The following is a 15,295-nucleotide window of genomic DNA, read 5'->3' as shown; positions in this document are numbered from 1 at the left end:
ATCATCATCCAACAGCTTCAAACATAATTCATAGTTACAGCGAGCTTTTCTAAGTAAAGACGGATAGATGGGTGCACATGTTTGATAAGGGTTTTAATTGTTCGTAAATATTAATGTTCAAAATAAGGATGCGTCTTAAAATAACTCACTACAAGTTCATAGTTATTATTAAACATGTAAGTATGATGCACAAATCCTTTGTAGGTTACATTATAAACTACTAAATACAACTATAATTTCTGTTGGTTAAAAGGTTTCTTAAATTCATGAATCGTGATCATAATATATATGTTATAAACAATTATATCTGCTTATAAACTGTTTATTAATGTACATACACATATACGACTATAGGATTTATGACTGTATATGATTACAACAAATAAATTTTTTTAACACCTATAAGTCTCCTCATAGCAATTCACAATGGTTTTGTGTTAAAAGTCATTTATTCATTGTTCATATTCTTCTTGTAGATGATAAGTAGATCGGTCAAGCTGGACTGTTGCAGCAAAGATAGTAAACATATATATTTGTATTTATCAAAGCAACGGTAATACTTCAGAATTACCACTGTGAATAAATGGTAAATGTATGGTAAGCTAAACTTTACTTGGTAGTTATTTCACTGTTAATAAACAATGAAATGTTTTATAAATCATTTAGTTAGCAGTTTTTTGTTGTGAATTTTCAGCTGATCTTTATAAATCTTTAAAATAGCCTCATAAATGGTTAATTTGTAATTAATCAAGCATAAGTTAATAGTTTTTAGCAATTTGTAAAGGTTTATATACATCAGTTGCATCTCTATAATGTCCATCCAGATAATGCTTATAGATGAACTACACATTATTGATTAACCATTTACAAGATATTGTAATAATCAGCTGCAACTTTATGATAAACAATTGTTTAACAAATGCTTTATGGAGCATTTCATTATTTGTTTCTATGAACCAACGTTTAATTAGCAGTAAATAAAACATGTATTAAGTGTAATTACAGCAGAACTATTGTCTCATATAAACAGTCTAAAGGATTATGAGCATGTTCTGAAAAGCATCGTATCATAAGTCATAAATAAACTGACTTCCACATCTGATCCAAGCTGCAAAAGAAGGAAGCAGATAATTAGGTGACACGGAACGTAATATGTGCTGCACTGTATCTTGTTGATGAGAACTGTAAGACGGGGAAAGTCAGGAAAAAACAGTTGCTTAGGAGGTGCCATGTCCTACCAATCACTCTCCCCTTCTAAAGGGGCTCCAATGGCACCTGAGGGGGAATCTCATGGCTGTCATCCCAGAAAGCCTGCCGCACTGATGCCTGCTTACCATCTGCTCCCCATATGAGCAAAAACAGGCAATTGTCTCGGAGAAGGCACCTCAATCACACTGTCATTGAACTAATATACTTTAACATGTTTTTCTGGTATGTTTGGACCACATCTCGGCAGGATCTGCGACGTTGGAAGTCCCTATTTGGCTCTTGTAGATAACAGTAAATGATTGCGTGTGCATGCGGTGTGTGTCGAGCGCGTTTGAAATGTATATCACAGCCCTGCCCCATCTCAGCGTGGACTTGGCATCTGACAGTGAAAAAAGCCGAACAGTGGGACCCTGTCAGTGTTACACTTCCTGTAAATAACCCCTCCATGCCTTTGGTTTTATCGTTCTCTGCAAATGATTCCAGGCCCCTCCAGAGTCGACAAGAAATAGCATTATTTTATGGCATGGGGAAAAAAAAGAGGAGATAAAAAGAGGAGCCGGGGAGAGAAAAAGGGAGATGGGGCTAAAAAAGGTCCTTCAGGGAACATGGTGTAAATGAAGTTCCAGGAATGACACAGGCGAGCAATGAGGCGTGGATGGAAAATATACGCTGCACATCATCGGATAGAGATGCCAGTGAAAATGGCTTCATTGAAGTGTCAGCCCTCATCCATCAATCAATCATCCGCAAGAAACAATAACGCTGCAGCGATGGGGCAGCTTTTATGGGGCTTACTCATGGGTATCGGAAACAGCACTTAAGTGTAGTTCTGACACTGGGAGAAAAACAGAGGTGAGGTGCTCGGCTTATTCCACATGCAGGTAGAGCAGATAGGAGGGGGGGGGGGGAACTAAGTATACAGAGCCCCCCCGACTGGAGCGCTCCGGACAGAAGAGTCTTTATGTCAACAACAGCCGTGGATTTCACATTCTGTAACACACACAACATCCTGGATACCTGATACTGATGTTTTGGGTTTATTTATCTCACTGTGATGATTTTTACACGTACAGCCCTGCTAACAGCTTTGTGAGGCTGTACTCAGGCCTAGCAGTGCTGTCAGCTAAACGCTAATCTGGTGGCAATCCATGCAATAGTTGTTATTCGTTATTAGGATCACCAGAGTTGTTGTGATGTACCCTCCGGGGACAATGAATGTCTGATGGCCTCGCAGTGCTGTCATGCTAACATCAGCATGCTAACATGCTCACATGACAATGCTAAGCAGATGTGTTCACCATCTTACTAAAAAGTGTTAGCATGCTAATGTTTACTAATTGGCACTGAACACAAATTTCAGCTGCAGTTGAAGTGCTGATCACATTAAATTTAGACCTGATATTAGCGATCCAGCGTTTTAAAGATTCATCCTGGTGGGAACAGGAATTTTTACCAAATTTGTTATTTGATGTAAACGCACAAATGTTAACCTGCTGGTGACACTGGAGGAAAAGTCAGGGGATGACCAGAGTTGTTAGGGTTCATCCTCTGGGGACCGTGAATGACTGAAAAATATTCATGGCAGTCTGTTCAGTGGTTATTGAGACGTCTTTGTTCGGACCAAAGTGGCAATGTATGTTTATACTTACAACCAATATGGAGCAACTTTACATATCTTTATGTTGAACTTGGAATTTTTTTCTTGCGGCTGTTGCTCTGATTAGGTTTAGGCCAGAAAAACACTTGGCTACGTTTACAAAAAGATCATGTTCTGGATTGAAATGATTGGATCACCACAAACAGCGCTGGAGATTCCCCAACTTCCCATCAAAAATATCCTTTTGTTAAGTTGCCACAAACAGAGCTGGAAAATTGTTAATTGTCTCACGGTCTCATGACAATTTCCAGTGGCGTCACGCTTACAAATGTTGAAACCGAGTCTCGAACAGCGGTAACTGGCTTGGCAAGTCTTCTCGCTTAATTTTACCACCCTCCACCTCCCACTATGAAAGTCAGGTCATAAACATGTAATTTGAACTTGGAATTACACATATTATATAAGGTCAGTTCAGTATGTATGACACAGACAGTGTGAAAGTATCAGTGGATTGCAGAAATGTTAAGTGCAAACATTTTATCGCAACAACTCGGCTGCCTCTGCTCTCGTCCTAATTACTACAGCCACTCGTGGTGTCCGCCTAATTGTTAATACGTGTCTTAATAAGCTCCTTGCATGAAGGATTTCTCTGGTGAGGACCGGCTGAAATGTTTCTTTTCAGAAACACGTTGTTGTGCTGTTAAATCTGTCTGCTATGATCTCATGTTTTAGCCTAAAAGCCAACCAGAATCATCATCTGTTTACTCCCAAATAACCTCCGCAGACCAAAAGGCACTGAAAATAGAACAACACATTTTTCAAGGCTATATCGATGTTCAGCACTCACCCAACATAAAAATAAACAAAAAATGCTAAATGGTCCAACAGTCGCTTTTGCTGTATGTGAGCCTTTTGATTTCCCCAAACCAAGTCTCTTGATGGCTTCTCAGCAACATGAAACATGACACGTCATCCATTATTCTGTACATGTGCCTTGCTATCTCAGCCCGCTCCATATGGCCCCTGTTGTCTCCAGACACCCAAATCCCTTTCCTAAGGCCAGGGGCTGTTTTTGTGGGAACCATTACATTGCTCCTCTTCCTCAGAGGAATGGGGTGACGATGATGAGCAATCACAGCCAGAGCAGACTTTCTGCCTCAAATTCTGACAGGATATTCAACAATTGACCGTATCCGCTTTGTTGGCCCAATTGCTAATTCATGCAAGTTGACAATCTGGAGGCAACAATTATGAGTGATGAAAGGACTGAAAATAAGAGGAGAGAGCACTTAAGGGGATGGAGAAAAACATGAAGTTTACTTTACAAGGAGGGAGGGGAGGTAGGAGATTTGATCGTCATACTACTGGAGAGAAAGAGGAAGGGGTGGAATTGCTAAGCACATCTTCAGTCACAGATAAATGTTTCAGCTAAACATAACCTCTTCTCAAGCCAAACACTCTGAGCAGATTAATGGATGGCAACGCAAGCATAAAATGCCATTTGTGTACTGGATTGTGCGCTAAAATGGCTGCTGCACGAATCCTTATCACACAAAACCTAATGAGATGAAAGAAACTCGATAAGGAGCCGTGAAGACCTCAGGTGGTTCATGCCAATGCATTCTGACAAACAAAAAAAAAAAGATCCCATGTGTATTTGCATGAGACATGAACAATTTCTTGGATTGGCCTTAAATCTCTGTGCATGACTGGCGATGAAACGTGGCATTAAGGAAGAAAAACGCAAGATGTGGTCAAATAAATTAAGTAAAAAAATTACTGTATCAAATCACACATTATCTAAGGCTCCTGTGTGCCCTGCGAAGATGCAGTTTAATGAAGGGGAGGCCTGCAGTACCAATCGTCTGCAAGGAATAAAGACATAGGTAAATGTCAGGACACATTTCTGGCAGAAATGCACAAAATCTAGCACTTCTCCAGGCCTTCAAATTACAGAGAAAAAAACATTCAGACCAGTGAAATAAACAGAGAGAAAATTCAAAGTGTATCTTTGCCTATCACGGGGACATTTGACATGAAAACCCTCGCAGCGTTCTGGACACGGGGATTGAGAGTAACGGGATGCATGTCATAAGCTGTTGTCGACTTGGCGCTCTCTGCCACGCGCTTGCACTAAGTTTGCCACAGTGTGGGGGAATATGAGGGTGATGCTAAGTGAAATGCTCATTTTGCGTTTGTGATTACCAAGGCCCATGGGCGATATGCACTAATGTGAGCTAATGCAATAGATTACACAGTGCTGGCCCAGGGGAACAGACAGCAAACAGATGTGGTCTACTCAAAAAGGGAGGAGGAGGGGGGTCGGAATCAAAGTTTAAAGTGTTCAATGTGCTGAAGATTGTCTCTTGCAATTTGTTGTTTACAGAATGCACCGTTGTGATAGGTTTTGTCAGTCTGCTCCGTGTGTATATGTGTGTGTGTGTGTGGATATGGAGAAATTCAACAATGGTGCGCTCATGTCTTGCAGATGTAGAAGCCATTACCAAACTTCTCTCAGGAAGCTTTTTCCAAGGCGTAAAATGCTCACGGAATCACAAAGCAGCACGGCTGTGTTTAAAACTTTCAGCCGCTCCGCTGATGTCATACCAGGTGTGTTTGCCTTTGACAGCTGATAGGCAACACCTGTGTGACACGACCAATTAGGGTGTGACCACAGGCGCAGCATAATCATTAGTGTGGGTGGGAAAAACAAATAGAGCTCTTTTCAAATACAGTTTCTAATTGTGTCAAGGCTAATAAACACTCTGGTATTTTGCACTGCAGCTCTGTAATTTCATTCTCAACCTGTCCGTGATATATGGATGTATCATAACTAACTTAACTACATAGGTCTGATTCTATTCAGGTTGAACATGCATGGCTTTAAAACCACAATCTGACAAGGTTTAAATTTAGACTTTGTAAATACTGCCATCTAGTGGCCAATCTGAGTCATTAACAAGGAAAGGGACTGTTCACCAAATGCTTGTCAGCAATCCAGATCTAAATCTACTTGCACATTTTTAACAATGGTACATTTTCAATTTAAAGAAATTGTAATCAGAAGAAAAAGATATTCATTGACTGTGTATTAAAATCAATACTCTTTGTTTTCATGACTTCATAAACAAACTGACTTTAAAAGGACAACACAATTTCATTCCGTTTTACTTTGTTTATATGTGGCGGACCCGGCTTCAAAACAGAGTTGCCAGAAGATATTTGATACTTCATTACATTTACTACAACTTCATGCCTTTTTCTTTTACTCGACTACTCTATTTATGGGTACTTTTTATAACCACTGAATGCATTTAAGGGCCTTCAGCAAAACTTCCTGGGGAAAGATAATTGATTGTTGAGAGTCCTCCCTCCGTCATAATGTGTTTTGTTGGCTTCAGGCCAGAGACACTAACCCAAAGCGTCAGTACTGGACAATCTGAGGTTGACACTCAATAATCAACTATGTTTCCCCAAGGAACTTACATTTTCTATCTTTGAACTGCAGCTAAATCTGCATTCTGCGCTTGGTAGACTGTTTGTGGTCAGGTGCCAACACAATGAGGAACCAAAAAATGCCCAAGAACTTTTCGCTCTCACTTTATTATTGAAATGTGTCATACAGATCTCAAACAATATTTTCATTTTTACACAAGTAAACGTTAAGTGAATATCAAACAACAACAAAAAGAAATAACTTAACCCAAGCCTTTTTCAATGTGGCAAAAATACTCAATTACACAACAGATGAGTTAACCTGAGACTTCTTGTTCACAGTGTGTAATTAATCGCTTGAGCCATTATTAACATAGCTGCTTTTGTACTTTTTTCTAACCACACAGTCATACCACATTTAAATGGTTGCTTGATGACTAGCTGGGACTGACTGCTGACACCTGAAACACAACAACACTTTCAAGACTCTGCATAATAAAAACAAACTCCTGAATAGTGATTAAATGCGTAGTCCAAATAATCCAGCATAACCTTTTAATACACAAATAGAACTCTGAAATTTGGTACATTTTCCAGCTTACGGAGGCACCACTAAAGCAGATGATCGACTCAAGGACAAAAAATAACCACAAAGTCTGTTCTGTGTTTAAAACTCGGCTTGTAAATACAAAGTGTATCAAAGAAATCCACAACCCATATTGTGTTACAGTCAATCATGCGCCATAGGGTCGATATGGCCTCAGCAGTTCTGTCACCAGATGAGCTTCATGTGGTGCCTGACCAACACACAGTCCATCTAGTTATACTCTAACTCAACACATCTGTCTGTAGTTGATAGACGGCTGGGTGTAGAGACTCAGCTGACACGATAGCTGCAGCAGCTTTAAACAAACGTAACAGTCTAGAGCACAAAATGAGGTAGACCAATTCAGAAATACACAGGACTTGTAACTGTGGCCTGTTTGTAAACCACTGGGCCGAAGCCATCAAGATATTCACAGACAAAAACACCCACACCCTTCAGTGCCTTGGAAAATAAAAAAAAAAGAATAGTGCTTAATTACGGTCTGGACATCAGCAGTTAATTGACCAGAGCAGCAATTTCTCACACAAATTAGATTTCTTACGTTTTTGCTTAATACAATTTTTATGTACCGAAAGCTTACAGATATACATTTTTGTAATCCCACATACACAATTTACTGTTATGTCATAGACACTTACAGATATCTGAAGGTTAGAGTGGGTCAAACATGGATTGACAATTTTAAGTAGAAAAGAGTGCACACCAGTGGAATATCTTCAGAGAGAGGTGATCTGCACTTTTCCGTTAAAACAAGAAAACAAATGTTCACCAAAGGTCTCTGAAATGCAAATAAATTTCCGTCTAATGAAATGCTATTAAATTAGGGGGAGATTAGACTTTTGAGCACAAACCATCTGTACAATTAAACAAACATTTCAAGAGGTTGTCCAAAATAAGGTAGCAGCACAGTTCAAATCTAGAGAGAAGGAAAAGAGATACTTTTTATGTACAAGGTACAAGTTTTCAAAAAGGTCCCTGTCGGGGTTTGAAAGTGAAAAGGAAGCTCTGTTTTTATGTACTTCAAAAGACTTTTCAGCCCTTTACCTTGGTGCCACATTAGGTACTTTTGTCAGTGGTCCCATAGCGTTGGTTAGGGAAAAGGCCTGAGGGGTCTCTCCTCTGAAGGTTGGGCAGACTTGGTAAGTGTTGGTACAGCACAGTTCTGCCCCCTGAGAAAACATCTTTATTGTTAACTTTACAAACTGCTAGAGTATGCAGATATATAATAGCCTAGTTTGAATAAAAACTCTTCTACTGTATATACCTCTCCTAATCTAATACGTACCTGCTCTTGGGTTGGCCAGTCCTCCATGACAGGGATTGGTTGGTGTGCTGTGATACAGAGAAGCCAGGTCACTGGGCGTGTAGGAGCGCAGGAGGTTCATCATGCCCCACTCAGTGTCCAGACTTCCTCCGATCGCTGTAGATGTAGCCTTCAAAGGTCCCAAGTTCTCCGACACTGCGGACGGACCCGACCCTTGTGATGTGGTTTTAACACTTCTCCCTGAGATAAGCAGCCTGCTGGATCCATCACCTGCTGCTCCTCTAAAGCCAGGCTTCTCACCGGTGTCAGCTTCCCTGCCTGGAGGTACAGAATACTTTAATCTCTTGCTGGAAGGTTCACCAAAGTCCATCTGGGGGAGGCTCCCAAATCGGCTCGACAGGCACAACCTGGCAGCGTCTGAGTGCCAAATGACACCATTTCTGGCTGGGTAACTCCTCTCACCAATGCCCACTCTGTCTGGGGGGCCTGGACGGTCCAAGACATACTTGCTTCCTGTGTTGGATTTCCTCAGGAGCTCTGTATACCTGGAGAATTCCTGACTGGGAAGTGGATCAACATTAGGCCTCTGAGGTCTCTCTCGCTGGGTCTCTTGGATACCATCGTGTTGGGGTGCATGGACAGGGGACCGTTTTGGAGCAGGGGGTGGGTTAACAAAAGTCTTTTCTTGTGGTTTTGCTGGTTGACGAAGCGGGGACTTGGTCCGACGAGGGTGGCGACGGTCAAACATCGGAAGTGGGGCGACATCTTTCCCATCAAGCGCGGGGGGACAACCTGTGAATCGTTTCTGTTTCAAAATGCTTACAAGTCCATTCTTTTTCGTACTGTCTGACTTGTCTTTATGGGTCAGCTTTTTGTGCATCATCAGAACCTCTGGGTACATGGTTTTATATGCACAAAACGAACAGGCAATTGGAATTAAAGCATGTCTGGGTTCTGCACTGGCAGGGATGGAGATAGACACTTTTAGGGACAGATTTAATGGGGCCTCACAGTTCTCGCTTTTTATCTCCTCCTTTTCAATCTTCAGATTAACAGGTACGGGGCACTTTACGACATCATCAATCGGGGAGTAAGCAGACTTGGCAATTAATTTCTCACACTCAGCATTCACCTGGACGAGTGGTTTGCTAAGCTTGCTCCCTATGCTATCAAATCCGTCCTCTGGTGTTCCACTGCTGCACGATCTTGCTCCAGAAGCCCAAAGTGTGGGTCTATTTGGAGCAGGACTTTCACTGTCATGTCCATGTTTTCTACCATTAGGAGAGGGCATTAAAGGCACGGGTCTGCTGGGAATGTCTACATAAGGTTTGTCCTTGTGGCGCCGATCCAGGTGATATTTCAGTGAAGTCTTCTGGGCTGCAGCGTAGTCACAGTAGGCACACTTAAACGGTTTTTCACCTGAAACAGTCAAAAGCAAACAGAATTAGACCTGCTGCATAAGCCGCATATATATTACCATTGAAGCCAACTGTGTTTAATATACCTGTGTGGGTCCTCAGATGAACTGTGAGGTAATAGCTTGATCGGAATGATTTGCCACAGTAACTGCATTCTTTTGATCTGACCTTTGATCGATCAAAACCATCTTCACCTTTGAAAACAAACAAATGCATACATAAATACATATAAAGGAAAATTACAAAATAAAAAAAAATAAAAATCACAAAAACCTGGTGTAATTATCCCTCCAATCAGCAGAGGGAGCACTTGGTAACATAGCTTATTATGTAAAATGATTCCTAAATCACAATTATGACAGTATGAATGAAGCACAAGCGTGTAATTGGCTCTTAAATGTACCTGCACCCATGTTTTCTGCCAATGCTGCTTCGTCAAAGCCCTCCTCCAACCCTTCTTCCGCATGCTCAAATGAGCCTGCTCTTGACAGCTTTCCATCAACAGAGGTTGGACTCTCTCCTCCACCTCTCTCGCGTTTATGGACCCTGGAGTGGAGAACTAACTGGTGATAGGTCCTGAAGGTTCTCTGACATTCCTCACAAGTGGTCGGCCTTTCTTTGTCCTTATCTTTCTGCATTAGAGACCTCCGCTGCGGTGCTGAGTTTTCCATCACAGTCTGCTGCTGAGACCGGAGCTCCCTCCCAAGGACCTCTTTTGTAGCTTTGTCTCCTTGTCCTTCAGACCAAATATTACTCAACTCCTCCTTATCAGAGCCACATTCCTCATTGTCTGTGCTGGCTTCCTGACCAATATCTTTAGTAGTATTTGGACCGACTGCTATCTTGCCCTTTGTAGCAAGTTGCCAGGCCTGATATGTGTTAAAGGGATCCAGCTGGGGAATCCATTTTGATGATCTCTCAGGTTGCAAATTATTTTCTGTAGAGCGAGGCTGTAGTTTTAGACCATGAAGAAATGTTTCCCGTTTGGTAAGGGATTCAGTAGTGCCGTCCATGTTCTCCTTGTCTTTATCTTTGCCAGGCTCCACCTCTCGATTATGTACTTTACTATGTTCGACCAAACTTTCATGGTCTGGAAAGAAAAAGCCACAAACCATGCACATTTTGTAAAGTGTGACTACAGGTTCTGGATTAGTGTCTTGGACGACGCCATTGACTGTGGCAGGGGTCTCCAGGTCTTGCTGGGCCTTGCTTTTTGGTCCTGGTTTAACATGCATCTTCATGTGATTCTTAAGGAACCAGGGCTCTCTGAACCGCCGCCCACACACATTGCAGCAGTAAGTAAAGTAGTCTTTATGTTTCCTCATGTGGGTCTCCAGCTCACTGGCATCTTGTGAAACCTGACCACACACAATACAGCTGTGAACCTCCTCTTTTTCCACAGGGAGGCTGCTTGGTTTCGGCCGGGGTCTCTCTCCTGGGATCCTGAATTCTGCTTCAACTCGAAGCACAGCCGGTTCAAAGAAAGTGGTGGGGTGCTGTGTTAATACATGGGGTCCCAGCTCATCCTGATGCATGAAGGTCTGATCACAGAACATACAAGATAATGGTACGCTTCCTCCGGGTTGCAACGCAGCCTTTTCTGAGTAGGTGGTGTGTGGTGTCTTGCTAGAGACAGGCCCGGGGATGCTAGCATTGTTACTAATAAGAATATCTTGAGCAAGTCCATCGGGGCTCTCCACACACGGCAGCAACGAGTGAGTCGGCATTGTCCTCTGCTGCTCACACTGTTCAGATGACTACCAACCTGTAAAAAAAAAAAAAAAAAAGGGAAAAAGTGTCTTTAGGCAATGCTGATTACAAAAACAAGTCAGGTAGCTACAACCTAACTAGAGATAAATATCAGTTTAAAATAAACCACATAGAGAGAGTTGTCTTCCCTTACACTGAAACAGGAAATGTATCTTTTTAGCAATCAACTGCACAGACAACTCATTTCCTCTGGCCACTGATAAAACATATTTATACCTTAGTTTATATATTAAGCTCAGTCTGTGAGAAATCAGCTACAGAATTTGGCTGACTTGATATTATAGTTACTTAATGTATAGGTTCATACCGTCTTTCCAGCTCACATTTTTGATAAAAACAACAATAAGTTTGTGAACTACATTACTTCAAAATGACAATCAATTATAGGACTGCACAATTAATCGGCTCGTATCAAAATAGCAATAAGGCTAAGTGCAATATTCAAATAACAAGAAGCTTCAATTATGTGATAAAAAGGTAAAATGTGTATAAAAAAAAAAAATAAAAAAATAAAAAAAAAAGAAAAACAAATTATAATGAAACATAGAAGTGCTGCTGAGATCTCCTGGACTTAAAATGTTGGCCTCCAGGTGCGTTTGTTTGTCATATAAATACAGTTTCAATAGTTTTTTTCAGTGAAAATTTAAATTATAATAAAAAATGCATTTCCACTAATTGTGACTCATATCGAAATCCCAGTATCTGTCAGAAATTGTCACAATTTGATATTTTTTTTCCATATCGTGCAGCCCTAAATGTTAATAGACACTATTGATTATAAAACAAGAAACTGAAGTTGAATATAAATGTATTTAAATATTAGTACATTAAACTATTAAAAGTAATATTAAACAATGGTCTGGTCTTCTTTAACTTCTCACTTTACAACTATCTTTGCTTGTTAAACCCAAAAATGAAACTTGAGAAATGTCACATGCACTAAAAACAATTAACAACAGCCAGACACCTCATGGTCTCCTGACTAACTTCTTACACTGGTTGCACCAATAATAAATTTTTAATTAATTTCTTATCACATTAATTGAATGATTCTGAACAGGAATATGGGTGCAAGTACGTTTTCCGCATGTTTTACCTTCTAGAAATGGCAATAAAGGCAACAAAAAAAAAAGTTAAAATGGTGCACCGTTGTGTCCAAGGGAAATTTGGTTGCAAGTTACACTAGCCGACAATCCTTTGGCTGCCTTGTTTGACTCACATCGCACATTTACAGTGCTTGGCTCCAGGTGGAAGTTTTGTTTTGTTTTGAGACCACTGGGAATACCTCCTTCTTGTTTTGTCACAGTAAGTCTTTCACCATGCACCATGAACTTCTTGGAAAAGACATTCAGATGACACTCAACTTGACAGAGACAAGAGTGGAGCAACTGGATCAGCAAGTTTTAAAGGCGCTGTGCCAACAGTGAAAGCATACCACAGCCTGATGTAGCATCTCGGTGTTTATACAAGTTTTTTTTTTAAGTTTACACTACTCAAATTCAGTCAGGGATATTGGGATGGCTGCACATACGCAATAAAAGTCAAATGAAATGTGTCGCATTCTATTCAGGGAGCAAAGAATATTCACAAAACACAAAACAAACTATCAGATATGTCACAGAATGAACACTCAAGTGAACCACTCCAGTATCCCAACATCCCTAACTAATTTTGAGTGGTGTAATCTAATCAATGCACATGACATCACCAACACAGAGGCACAACTGGGCGATGTGGTTGATAAAAAGGGGAAATCCCAACTGTTAAAGCAGTCATTTTCCAGTAAATCACCCCAATTCTCCTAAATAATATAAACTTTAAGTTGTCTTAACATGCTGACCCCATTAACTATGTTCTCTATAGCTTGTTTTGGAGTGAGCAAACACACATACACATGTTTCCAGAGGCAGTATCCAGCACATTTAAAACCCCCACTAATGTTACTTTACACTGTTAAAACAAAAAAAGCTCACAACTAATTAACTCGACAGTCGATGGACAGGCTTATTACATTTCTATACGTGCATAACAAGCAGAACACGAGGTTTGTCTTGTTGCTTTCTCTTCTTTGGAGCGACCACAAATCAACAAGCCTCTCAGTCATGATAGTTAGCTGACAAGAGTTCAGCTAGCTAACAATCAGCTAAACAAACGGTCACTTCTCAATGTAGTTTCGGGTGTTTGGGGGATTTACGTTACTTTTCTCGGGTTGCAAAATCTTGTGTACTCACGTCGCTTGCTTATTGATTTTTTCGGAGCTTTTTTTTTTTTTTTTTTTTTTTAATACAGCCACGATGAGCAACTTCACTTCTTCACTCCACTTCACTTCAATTGACGACAGGCTAACGTCGCCGAAGTTCTGTCGAGCTTGCGGACTCTCTCCCCCCTAGACGACGTTAACGTTCGCGAACTTACAAAACCGTCACGACTTTTTTCTCTTTTACGACTCTTGTTAGGAACTCACCGAACAATACCTACCAACTGAGAGTTTCCGGATTAATAATGACACACACGGAGGAGGAGGAGGAGGTGGTGGTGGAGAAGGAGGAGGAGGAGGAAGGGGGGATACTACGAGCGACCTGGACTCAAGGGTTTCTGTTCTGGGAGTCGCTTCTTCTTCTTCTTCTTCTTCTTCTTTTTTTTTTAATTCACGACAGCGAACGCGTTGGTGGAGGTGAAGGTGGAGCTGCTGCTGGTGATGGTGGTGGTGCTGCTGGTGCTGGTGGTGGTGGTGGACAGCTCACCTATTTCAATTTGTTTGAGCCATACTCGTCCTCACTGTGCAGCTGTTGAGCTCCGAGGCGCGCGCTCTCCCAACTGCTTCTCAAAGGGAAGATGGAGCGCGTGCACGGCGCCCCTCAAAAGCCTCCACACGGCGGTCACGTGGTCGCGAATAACCCGACCGGGACCGAGCACATAACTATGACTTTATCTATATATAAATATAGATTTAAAAAAAAAAGAAAAAGAAAAACATGCAGTTTGTATAATATATGTATTTTAGAAAAGGCAGCCCAGCTACTCACCTGCGTGGACAGGTATGTTCTGACAGCCTTCAGTCACTGTCATGTTGCCTTTGCTCTGGATGAGTCTCCCATACAGTCACATCTAATATTAACTTCTTTTATTTCCCTGTTTAGTTCACTCACTTCAAGTTCACCTGTCTAAATCTGCTTTAATGAATATATTTATATATAAAAGATAAAATGGGCTCGGCTCCGGTTCTGACTGGTGTCACCACAGGCCCACGCAACGTTCAGGTTTTGATTCACTGCATTGAAAACCTACTTGAGGTGTAGCCCTTTTATTCCACGTTCTCGCGTCACGCATCAGCCACCATGTGGGGATGGGGGAGGGGTGCCTCAAACTTTTTTTTTTTTTTTTTTTTTTTTTCACAGTAACATGAGGGTGTTTGCAGAAGCAGGTTGGTTGAGTCATGAGAGATTTCAGCCCTTCTTCCTATTTCACTATGTGAAAGCGTGGACACTTTTTTTTTTTATGTCCCATTTATTCGATGAGCTGTCACATAAACTCACATTTGATTTAAACATGTTCTTAAAAGGTGCACTGTGTAGTTTTGGGGGAGAAGATAACATTTCTTCACTGACTAAACAAGTTAAATAAACAAAACTGTCTTTGTTTTCATTTCATTTCATACTGTTTTTACTTACTTTGTTTGCATTTGGCGGACCCTGCCGCCTTCTCATCTTTCTTCCCTGAAAACGGCTTGTTTATTCAGTTAAGAAATAAAAAATATATCTGAGTTCGTACTATCACCTCATTACTATCTTAAATATAAAGAATGATCCAAAACTACATAACGCCCCTATAAATACAAGGGAGATGCTTTCTACTGCCTATTACAACATATGTCAGGCTATATAATAATGCTAAATTATGTCGATGGCTCAACTCAGAAACCGGTGCTGCTGATATTTTCTATAGATAGAGAGCATCACCTACAGTAGCACCCACAAGCTGTGAAGTTAAATAAC

General features: G+C 41.0%; 1 protein-coding gene across 5 annotated transcripts; it reads right to left on the bottom strand.

Annotated features, from left to right (window-relative positions):
- Positions 1 to 6,382: 6,382 nt before the first annotated feature.
- Positions 6,383 to 14,550, bottom strand: znf217 (zinc finger protein 217). 5 transcript variants are annotated; one of them, XM_030424111.1, is made up of 6 exons: positions 14,327 to 14,550; positions 9,934 to 11,295; positions 9,617 to 9,724; positions 8,134 to 9,531; positions 7,893 to 8,017; positions 6,383 to 7,764 (listed from the first exon to the last, which is right to left on the bottom strand). In XM_030424111.1, exons 2-5 carry the CDS (start codon positions 11,255 to 11,257, stop codon positions 7,905 to 7,907), a joined length of 2,943 nt encoding a protein of 980 aa, XP_030279971.1. In that variant the 5' UTR covers positions 11,258 to 11,295; positions 14,327 to 14,550; the 3' UTR covers positions 6,383 to 7,764; positions 7,893 to 7,904. The 5 variants fall into 5 exon arrangements, with proteins under 5 accessions (XP_030279971.1, XP_030279970.1, XP_030279968.1 ...); XM_030424110.1 differs by lacking the exon at positions 14,327 to 14,550 and adding an exon at positions 13,765 to 14,115; XM_030424108.1 differs by lacking the exon at positions 14,327 to 14,550 and adding an exon at positions 13,779 to 14,115.
- Positions 14,551 to 15,295: the final 745 nt, after the last annotated feature.

The sequence above is a fragment of the Sparus aurata genome, chromosome 7, assembly GCF_900880675.1.
Source record: "Sparus aurata chromosome 7, fSpaAur1.1, whole genome shotgun sequence".
NCBI classification, from domain to species: domain Eukaryota; kingdom Metazoa; phylum Chordata; class Actinopteri; order Spariformes; family Sparidae; genus Sparus; species Sparus aurata.
This window is presented reverse-complemented; position numbering and strand designations above follow the sequence as displayed.